The sequence below is a fragment of the Lepidochelys olivacea genome (assembly GCF_965140295.1).
Source record: "Lepidochelys olivacea isolate rLepOli2 genome assembly, chromosome: 10".
Taxonomy (NCBI): Eukaryota; Metazoa; Chordata; order Testudines; family Cheloniidae; genus Lepidochelys; species Lepidochelys olivacea.
This window is the reverse complement of record NC_140420.1, coordinates 7607604-7618022: the sequence shown is the minus strand read 5'-3', so window position 1 is coordinate 7618022 and position 10419 is coordinate 7607604. Positions and strand designations below refer to the sequence as shown.

The 10419-nt window shown below is 51.2% G+C and overlaps 1 protein-coding gene across 2 annotated transcripts; it reads right to left on the bottom strand.

Annotated features, from left to right (window-relative positions):
* Window positions 1-300: 300 nt before the first annotated feature.
* Window positions 301-10393, bottom strand: ATPAF2 (ATP synthase mitochondrial F1 complex assembly factor 2). 2 transcript variants are annotated; one of them, XM_084642058.1, is made up of 9 exons: window positions 10154-10282; window positions 8200-8275; window positions 7119-7163; window positions 6543-6688; window positions 5812-5909; window positions 4219-4299; window positions 3530-3642; window positions 1697-1812; window positions 301-1038 (listed from the first exon to the last, which is right to left on the bottom strand). In XM_084642058.1, the coding sequence occupies exons 2-9, from the start codon at window positions 8204-8206 to the stop codon at window positions 901-903; spliced, it is 744 nt and encodes a 247-aa protein (XP_084498184.1). In that variant the 5' UTR covers window positions 8207-8275; window positions 10154-10282; the 3' UTR covers window positions 301-900. The 2 variants fall into 2 exon arrangements, with proteins under 2 accessions (XP_084498184.1, XP_084498183.1); XM_084642057.1 differs by lacking the exon at window positions 8200-8275 and having other exon boundaries at window positions 10154-10393.
* Window positions 10394-10419: the final 26 nt, after the last annotated feature.

Here is a 10419-nt window from a genome sequence, read left to right as displayed (position 1 = left end):
TGCATAAGCCTTTGCAGGATCAGTGCCTCAGACAGTTGGGGAATTAGAATTAGTCCAAAAACAAGGGGGAGCTCCCGTCTGGTCCTTGGCGGGCGGGCAGGCCGGTGCTTGCGACAGAGCAGAGCATGGAGATCCTCAGGCAGAGGGACACAGACGAGGGAGCAGACAGGTCAATCAGCGATGGCTCTGTGTCCCCCCAGCAGATGGCTCTGCTGCTGTCTGGGCGCTCTTGGGCAGAGAGGCAGCGCACATCCCACAGTGCGGTGGGGAAGTACAAAATAACTGACCACATGCACTGACTTCCAGTATCTAGCAAGAGACGCCTTTAATCAAACTGGGATTGAGCCCAGCTTTGCACAGGGGCAGAAGCACATTACTGCGCGAGGAACAGGTACAGCTGGGTCTTGTCTCCAGGGATATGACTTTGGATTTTAGCAACAAACGTGGGCCATGGGCAGGCAGATGCCAAGATGAGACCTATGCTAAAGTGTATGCCTAGCCTTACCGAAGCCCTTTTGCTGGGGTTCTGGTCCCACGGTTGGGAGCCTTGGAGGGTAGAATGTAGACTAGCTAGAATGTAGACCCTTCTGAGTGATCATAAACACTGGCTGAGCTACAGCCAGGGACACGGCATTGAATTGGGGCTGAAGGGAGCTCAGACTGTACTGCCTTTGTAACAAAAGTCAGGGCTGCTGAGAGTCACTGGCACCCTCCAGCACTAGCCAAGTTAGGGAAGAAGTGCCTCCGCTAGGAATCATTATAAAGTCATGGCCCTCTCAGTGCTAAGTCACCACGCTGGTAGGTGCTGATTGCCGGCCAATGGCTCCAATTCACCAGGCTGCATTTGTAATCTGTACTGGGCGTTCTCCGGCTCTGCCTGACGCGTCACTCCCCAGAGCCTCAGTCCTGAAGCAGCTTGTGTTTTACAGTTGAGCTCTCTGAACAAAGGTGAGCAAAGAGGGTCCCAGCGGCCGTGCGGGCACGCAGCTCGTACAGGTCATAGTCGTGGGCCCACTCCACGTTGCCCCAATGCTGGATCTGAGAGAAGAGAGAACAATCAGCTCACTCAAGAGTTAATTAGAAAGGGGTTTGAACTTCAGAACGTCTTGGCCTCCACTTTTCTGTCTGTAAAACAGAGATAATACCTCCCAGGAGTGGCACAAAGCCTCAGTAACCAGTGCCTGCCCTGCGTTTGGAGACCCTCAGGTGAAAGGGGCTGCAGAGGGCAACGTATTAGGGCCTGATCCAAAGCTCATTCAAGTCAGACTTCCATTAACTTCACTGGACTTTGGGTCAAGGATGGTTTGGTGCAAGGACAGAACCTTTTCTGTTCACAACCATCGCATTAGCATTAGCTTAGTCCTTGGCAAAATGCTTAGGCCTGGCCAATACAAAGAATCAAGACCATTCCTTGGCTTTGCACTGCAGGCTAGAGGAGGGCCAAAAAAGAGCAGTCCAGCTTCTGCAAAAGAAATCCACAGCCCTCAGCAGGTTGGACTCAAAGCGCCTTCGGCTGTTCCTCATGTGACTTGCGTGGCTGACCACTCATACTGTATTGACCAGAGGCAGCCTGGTGCAGTGACTGTCTCCTGTAATAGCAGGCAGTTCTGTGGCCAGTCGTTTGTGCTAGGAGATCACTTCTCCCGCTGAGATTATCGCTATTTGAATCCTAGGGTTGCTCTGGAACATACTTTACCTGGAATTCTTCCTCCAGGCGAGACAACAGCACAGCTTTTTCGACCGGAATGTGTCTGTCAATCAGTCCCATGGACAGAATCAGAGATTTCAATTGTGTGATCACATATTCTATACCTGGGAGGGGGGAAAATAGCAAACGTGAACCACGGTATTTATACAAAATCATGTCGGATTCTTCACACCTTCTGAAGGCGCAGCCAGGGCATAACATGTTCGGCAGGATCAGATGGGTAGATGATCCCCCTCACCTTGGATCAATGCACTCGACAGAGTCAAGTCCACAGTTAATACACATGAAATTTCTGTTGCTACTCAGGATCCATTGTTACTGTGATGCAAATGGCTGCATCTCTGACTGCAAACCACTTTCTCTCATTCTGAAACACACCCTTGTAATGTAATAATGCCACACCACTGGATACAAATTTGGAAGGATTCCCTTCTGCAGAATGGTAGAGCTCACATCCTATCGCTGAAGAGCTGGGGATGAGATCAGAGAACACACACAACCATCCAGGAAAGATAGAGAGAGAAAAAGGGGCTTGATCTGCAGAGATGATGAGCATTTGTGACAGCTGGAGGTGCTGAGCGCCACTAAAAACTAGGGCCATGTACAGGGCAAGGGGAGGAGACGAAGCATGATTCATGCTCAATCTGAGCTAAGTGATCAGCTAGAGTCAAGGCCAGATTGGGGATTGATAGTCAACTGACTGCCCAGGAATACAACAGCTGGTGCCTGTGGCCTTGCCGTCCCCAGCTGAAGACAGATGTGCCAAAATACCAACCAATCAACTAAAAGAAGCACCCCCGACCTTACCCTAAACACAAGCTGTAAACAAAAGGCGACCAGAAATGTTTGCAGGAAGGATTGAGGAGGCCCTGAAATCAGAACAGAGAGCACACTTTTCTACTAGGAATTCAGTGTCTCATTGTCTTCTGACGAGGTAGCCAGGGATTCTGGTGGGTTTCTAGTCAGGGCTTTGGACCGGAGTCTGTGGAGCAGCTCCAGAGCAGTGGAGCTGCAGGTTTTTGCCTGGAGCTGGAGCGGAGCCGGAGCACAGCTCCAAAGCTGTTTCTAATCAACTTTGTTTAAAACACTTTTGTTTTGAAAGGAGAATGACACAAGGAATAAAGAAGGGACGTGTCGGGGTAAAAATCTGTTTTAAAATATTTACCACTGAACTGAAAGAATTTTTTAAAGTCTTGGGTGCTTTTCACCATTTTTGCTGTTTATTCACATCTTGTGCTTCAAGGAGGATGAGCAATGAGAACAGATTAGTTAGTTTCACCTTCATTTCCAGTCAGATTCACTTTCTGGATCTCCTTCAGTTTCACAAGAGAAAAACAACTGGGCTGCCAATAACCACAGCTCTTACATTTTAAATTTAAACTCAAGGGGTTTTTGTTTACTGGGGGGCAGGGAGGGGGAGTCACAAAACCATAAAATTGTTTCTGTGCATTTGGGGTTTCAAACCCCTTTTCTTGGTAACAAAGCCTAAATTTTGGACCGAAATCACCTGAAAATGTCACGTTAAGGAAAAAAATAAATATCAGCAGTTCTGAGAGAATCAGGGCCTAATACAACAAGACACTGTACAACGAAGAGAGCCCCTGCCATACAGAGCTAGAACTAAAGGTCTAGCTTGGATTCATTTATTTTAAACTACACTCCCCCTTTGTTTTCCCCCTGTTGATTTAAAGTCTCCCTTCCTTCCCCCAAATGTTTGTGTTGTGCTGGTCACTGCTGCGAGAGAGGAAAAGGCGTGTATGTGCTAACGGTGCTTCGTGTACTCAGGACGGATGGACACACCAGATAAGTCGTCCTCAGTACCTTGCAGTGCCCACATGTTGTAAGATGCCAAATGGCTGGTGAAAGTGTCTTTGGTCCTGGCTGGGATGTTGGGTCCCATGATGCTAGTAGAGGAGCCGATCTCCACGTTGTACCTGAAATGAGTTAGATGGTACCAGACAAACGATTGGTCGGCGAGACGGGAGCCTCAGTATCATTATGAAGCAAGACTCTGGCTAAATTTAGCCCTGGCGTAAGCAGATACAACCCTCACTGATGTTGGCTGGGGTTATACCTGCTTTTGTCCCTGGGGGGTCTATGTGGGGACATTTTCCACCCACACTGCACTGCTCTAATTCATTCACAGAGCCAGTCAGTGCAATGGTGTATGTGCAGCAACATCTGGTCTTGCTTATGGAATTTACAAGCCTAATTCCCTTCCTCCTCAATGGGCTGAGAAACACCATGAAGGATCTCCAAGACAGCACGCTGGAGACTGGCCAACAGCAGCTCCTCGCTGCTGGAGACTTGACACCCCTTAGGTACAGTCTCTGCCCTCCAAAGCCTCCTCAGTGCCTCTTTCCATAGCCCAACGGGCTGGCCCCAGAATAGCTCGTGAACTAAACTGTCACCAGCATGATTGGTTTTCGGATAGTGCAGTGACGAGCACCCTCGGAATACCACAGAGAGGGCAGCTAGCAACGAGAAGGGAAAAGTCTTTGACTTCTTACCTTTTCTCAGCCCACTCGATCATGGGATCCCACTCATTCTTCTGCAGTTCTACTAGGCCGGCTGGCTCCTCCACCCTGTAGCTAGAACATTGCAACAAGAAAACAACCTTCACCAACAAATCATTGGCCTTCTTCACGCAGTACGTGGAGCAAACCTACCGGGCAGCTAAGCCTGTTTCAGGGATGGCAAGGGGAGTCCAGTATTTGAAGAGCAGGTACCGACCATAAGCTTCAATGCGTATGCTGCCGGCTACGGAAAGGAAGAGCTTCCATTGACGACCCTCCCACGGATCCAGAGCCCTCTGCTGGACAGACCACCAGCCAGCTCTTGATCCCTGTAAGGAGGGATGCTGCTCCCACAGCCCTGCCCACATTTAGGGCCTGATGCTGTGATATCACTTCCAGGTCTGTGCCTGTGCCCTCCTGAAATAACCGTGAGGGCGGAGTGCCGGCCTACAGTTCTGCTTCACACCACGAGAGACCTCTGCAGCCACAGGCTGCAAAGCACTTTGACCAAAGGCGAGTCAGTTTTACAGATGGGGAAACTGAGGCATAGGGAAGGCCATAGACTTGTCCACTATCAAATGGGCCAGTAGTTGACCTCAGTGAGCACTGGATCAGGCCCTAAATTGGCAGTGGGATTAAGTGCTGTCCAGTGGTCAGAGCAGGGACACTGACCCCTGAAGCACGAACTTGTTAGTTATCTGTTTTAAAAAACACTTCCACAAAACCTGGCAAGGGGGGAGGGTCTCAGAGCCCATGCTCCAGCTTGAGCAACTACACGGCTATTTGTAGCCCCGCAGCATGAGCCCAAGTCAATTGATCTGGGCTCAGAGACTCGGCACCAAAGTTTTTCTTTGCAGTGTAGACATACCCCTAAAGGCCAAAGACAGTTCTGATCCCTTAGTCGGAGCTCCTGGAGTTCAACTGGGCAGGCCGATGGGTTCAGTGAAAAAATAAAATACAGCAGAAAGGAATTCTAGAGCAAACCAGGTGTTAAGGCCCAGCACAGAAACTGGCATGCTCCGTATAGCTAAATCCAAGGCGCTTGCACGGCCAAATACTTACAGAGAGCAACATCTTGTGGGGAGCAATTCAGGCCTAGGGTAAAGTCTCAATGGAGCTGAACCCCATCACGCCCAGGCTGAACTGGCACCCCCGTACAGGGGGTGAAATCTCCCTGGGGTTCATGAGTTTGGAGGAGAGGGGGTGGCACTGTGTTGACACTATGAGTGCGCTGTGCTTCTCTACCCCTAAGGAGTGGCTCTGTGCTGGTCCCCTTTTAGAAGGGGCCCGTCCTCTGATCCACGTTGGCTGCTAGGCTCAAGGGGACATACTACACACTGGAGTCATTGCCGGGGCTGCACCTCTACAGAAAGAGAAGGGCAGAGGCATTGTTCAAGCCAGGGCATTTGTCCCAAAGGCTGCATTTGTGCCAACTAGTCACCCAGCTTAATGTGTTTCCAAACCTCTAGACACCCGTCCAGTCTGCCCAGCTGGAAGATGCAATAACCCATAATAAGGCAATGAGACTGCCCTGGTTTCTAAGCCAGAGGTTTCCCTAGTGAAATGCAAGCCCAGACAGTCCCCTACCAGACAGTGTCTGTCTCCAGGAACTTTACAGCTGCTCTGATTATCTGCTCTTTGTTTCGCTGAGATGGGTTGTCCAAAGCTGTGTTGCACAATGTGGTCTGCAAAACAAAAGGCAGTTACACCAGCCAGCTCTGATTTTACAAGGTCCCAGACAACAGCTAAAGAATCCTTATCGTGCTAGTGACTGATTAAGCTATAGTGACACAAAGCCTAGCCCGGGAGGTTAATGAGTCCAAGCCCACTGGAGACGGGAATCTTCCCAGCTTTGGATCAGGCCCATAAACACAGTGCTCCCATGAGCTATGACAGGACGGGAGCACGCTGGAGGCCTTGGGGTAAAATAATCTGGATGAGAAGCATTTCCAGCTGCAAGTCAGGTTCCATTCACATGGGAGTTTGGCCCATGTTAGGGGGAAGTTTTTAACCCTAGCGTTAGACCCAATAGCTGCTAACAGGTGAGGCGCGCTTTGCCCCAGCACTGTGGGTCAGGCAAAAGCCAAGAATGTGTAAAAAAAAAACTAGACTTAGCCCCTTTATACATCAATCTAGTTTATGTATTTAGCTCAGCGATGGGGCCTGCACAGACTACAGCTCCCAGCATGCTATGCTCCATCTTTATCCAAGATGAGGCTGTCCATAGCAGTGGCCCCAGTGAAACCACATGTTAGATTCCTTCCCACCTCAAGGCTCACTATGGAGCCTCCCCTTCCACCAAAGCCCACAGCGCTCACCAGATGCATGGTGTAGGACTTGATGGTGTCCTGCTGGGAATCCCATTCCGTAGCAACAGCAATAGCCAGGGCCTCACTGGGGACAGTGAAGAGTTTGGCCTGGGGCGTTTTCAGCTTCCTGTGGTCCAGGTTTATTTCAAAGCCACCTGGGGATCAGATTAGAAACCCAGCGGGATTCCAGGGTAAAGCACACGAGGGATTCACATGCAACCCCCAGGCAGGGGGCAGATTCAGAGATAAAGCTGAGGGGAGCAAACTCATCCCCAGGCAATGCCAGTGATACACCTGGCCCAGGAGTCTCCCCACTGAAGGTCTTAGGGGCCCCGCTCTACCAGAAAAGAATTTCCAAGAACCATTCTTGGAAGCCATTTCCCTTCCCATGGTTTTGCCAGCCAATGGGGAAAGGGCAAACCAGGTTTGGGCACAAAGCTAGCTCTCAAGGTCTGATTTCCAGGCCTGGCCAGCATCTGCCGGAAGGCAGGGCCCGCGTTCCATAACCACCCTTCCCTGTGCCCGGCTGTCACACAAACGGCAACGCGTCAGACACCCGGCCAGACTCCTGGCAGAAGCACTCACCTTCGCCTTGGGAGATGCTAACGTTCTGGTAAAACCTCTTCCTTTCTGGGGGGGGGGAATTAATATACTCAGAAAGCAGCAAGAACAACAGTCAAGCCCCTCTCCTCATCCCCGCTCACTGCAGATCTGACATACCGGCTCTCCTCGGCAGTGCTGAGCATGGCACAGCTGGCCTCCCTCCCATCTCGGAACCTTGCTGGTTCAGAGTCCCTCTAAACTAGCCCATGTGCCTGAGTCCCTCTGGACCTGCCTCAGGGCTTTGGTGTGAGGCCTGTCCTGGGAGAGGGCTCACCATGAACCAGGGGCCCCTCTTTAAGCAGAGCAGCTGCTTCCCCTTAGCATGCTGCGCCCAGCTGTAGCCTCACGCCTGTTGTGCGGCACCCATATACAAAGCAATGGGCATGACCTTGACAAGGGTGTTATGGCTCGTTTGGCTTAGTAATGAGCCAGGCTCAGCCCTGCTGTGAGCCCACTGAAGCCAAAGAGTCACCCCAGAGATACATCTTGGTCATCCATTCTAGTTTTAACCCCTCCCCCCACCCACTTCCTAAGTGCCAACTGTGCCCAGGTAGAAGGGAGACACCCAACTTATAGCACCATTCTTCGCCTCCATCCCTCCCTCCCACCCCCCATGTCCCATGTAAAAGCAATCCTTGTCCCATGTATTGAACAGAGGAATACGGTGTCGGCATATTACACACTCCTGATCTTTTTCTACATATAGCTTTCAAATGCTGTTTACTCTGGGGCACTAGGACCAGATGCTGCTTCTCCTCTCTACACCAGGTGGCCTTGGGGGACACCTGCAAGGAGGAGGAGCCAGAGACTCCAGCTGATCAGGGCAGAAGAAGCCAAAGCAGGACACTCAGAGAATTTGCAGCAATTTTGACTGGACGATCTGTGCCCAGTGCTGATCAACTGTTCCAACCAGCTCTCCCAGTCTCTTTACCTGCTTCCCTCCACACCGGCCCCTCTTCTCCCTTGCCCTTTTCTCTCCAGTTAGCTGATCCGTTCCTAACTAAACCCACCACCAAAAAAACCCCAAACAAACAAACAAACAAAAAAAAACCACGGCACTAACGTGTCATTTGCTGTCACCCCAGTGTTCCAGTGACCTGTCAGGAGCTTTTCTCAGCTGGTCAAAGCTGTTCCATCTGCTGGAGAGATGCAGCAACTCCAATCAGCCGGAGCTACAACTCCCATGTAGCTTAGGTGGGTCACCAATATCCAGCCAGCTTTTAAACCAGCTCCCTCGGGTGTGATTTCAGACGGAAGCCGACGATGTGCCTGAGTCTAGAATAGCCCCTAAATTACAGCAACAAGCTAGCCTGTCATTCTGCCCTGAATGCTCTCTGGCTGGATCCAGGAGCATTGCCCACAACGCACAAACCTGCGTTCATGTAGATGTATACTGCAGCGTGCAATTTAATATACTGGGGAAGCAATGATCTCTTTGCTCTTCCCCAGGCCTTTAAACTGAGGATCTCCCTCCCAGCTGCACCCGTCTGATGCCAATCTGGTGCAATAGCAAATCTACTGCTACGGGTTACAGGGCCCCGGTTTTAGAAGCCGTTTCCATTTGGCACCTGCACTGTTGCCAGGCACAACCAATAGACTTTGAAATGGCATGAATGGCACCTGCTAATTCCCTGACTGCGCCCACACGTAACACAGCTAGATCCCTGCACTAACAGCCGTCACACCCACAGTATTCCCCGTCCCAAACAAAAACCACGGTCAATGTTAATGAATGAATGAATTCAAGGGAATCCTAGGGCCTGTGTTACGCAGGAGGCCAGACTAGATGATCACAGTGGTTCCTTCTGGCTTTATAATGTAGTACTAAATTAACATAGGAAGACCGGCTCTTTGAGGACATGCAGAGCAACAGCAGGTAAACAAGTTCCAAACTGGGAGCTACGTGCCTGTGCTGTGGATCCAGTTCTGAGGCTGTGTTAACACGGGGACTGGGCCACTTACAGAGATAGACAGACACCTGGACCCATTTCCCACACAAAGCAGGGAGAATGGGCTACCTCTCCAAACCCTTGCCCTTACGGTAGTGACAAACTGGGCCTGGACTGTGGCTCCATTCCTACATCTGACTGCACACGCAGGCCCCTGGATTTCCAGAGTCCCAGTGAAGGCAAAGGGAGTCTGCCCAGACCAAGCCAGTTGCAGGATCAAGGGACTTAAAGAATGCCATGTTGTTAGGACTATAAAAGCATGCGCCCACAGCTTTCATCCTGCAATAAGACACCCTCCCTAGTCCTGTTTTAATGGGACTCCAAGACATGCATTTCATTGCAAGTTCAGGGTTTTGGCTTGTGAGAAACAAAGGGTCAAATTTCACCATCCTTGTACAAACTACTGAAACCACAGGGGAAAAATGTTTAAAGCGTCACTTCCACAACTAAGGAAGGATGGACTAGTGGTGGAGGTGTTAGCCTGGGACTCAGGAGACCTGGATTTGATTTGCTGCTGTGCCACAGACTTTGTGTGTGACCTCAGGTTCTCTGTCCCTCCGTTCTCTGTCTTTTAAGTGGGGAATCACAGCACTGCCCAGCCTTACAGGGGGGTTGTGAGAAAGAATAAATTAAACAATGTGAGGTACTCAGCTGCTGTGGTGACTGAGGTCACAGCAGAACCTAAAACAGAACTGCTGCATCTGTGAGGCCCTAGGCAGGCAGAGCCGCAGACTCACACACGGTCAGCAACAGGCATGAGGCATTAGACTTCAAGCTCTCTGGGACAGGGCTGTGGTTTTCTTTTGCCCCTGCAGCAGCCTGCACATACGTGAATAATAAATGTTCATCATCAGGCTTGAAAAACCTGGGTCTCCACAACTACTGCTTCAAATGTTGGGCCTGCCCTGCTCTGTAAATAGGGGATCAGGCCCCTCTCATAAACCGTGGTCACAGCCAGCTTTTAGGACGGGCTAAATCCACCCCTGATGAACGTCCCTGCCACCTGGAAATAACCGTGTTGAAATCCGCCGCGTGTGCAGCAGGATCGCTGTCCGGCTTTGTCCTCACCTGTTGGTGGCGTGTACGTCCGTGCCGTGCCCGGCAGTGAAAGGCTCGGGCCCCCAACAGGGGGGGCCGGGCACAGCCGTGGGGCCTGGGGCGACCTGGCGCAGAACAGCCGCTGACAACTGCGCCACATTCTGGGGAGGCAGCGAGCAACCGCAAGATGGGGACGACCCGGCCCTGTTAAAGACCTGGGCTCCTCACGACTCGGGACCGCCCCCCGGGATCAATGCCCGTCCCCGCCCCCAAAGCCCCAGGCTGCGATCAATGCC

Excerpts from the sequence above, each read along its gene's own strand:
- ATPAF2 (XM_084642057.1), bottom strand. The coding sequence starts at position 10,283 with ATGTGGCGCAGTTGTCAGCGGCTGTTCTGCGCCAGGTCGCCCCAGGCC. Across the intron at positions 6,689-7,118 it reads TAGCATCTCCCAAGGCGAAG|GTGGCTTTGAAATAAACCTG; the intron begins GTGAGTGCTTCT and ends TCTGATCCCCAG. Across the intron at positions 1,039-1,696 it reads GCCTGGAGGAAGAATTCCAG|ATCCAGCATTGGGGCAACGT; the intron begins GTAAAGTATGTT and ends CTCTTCTCTCAG.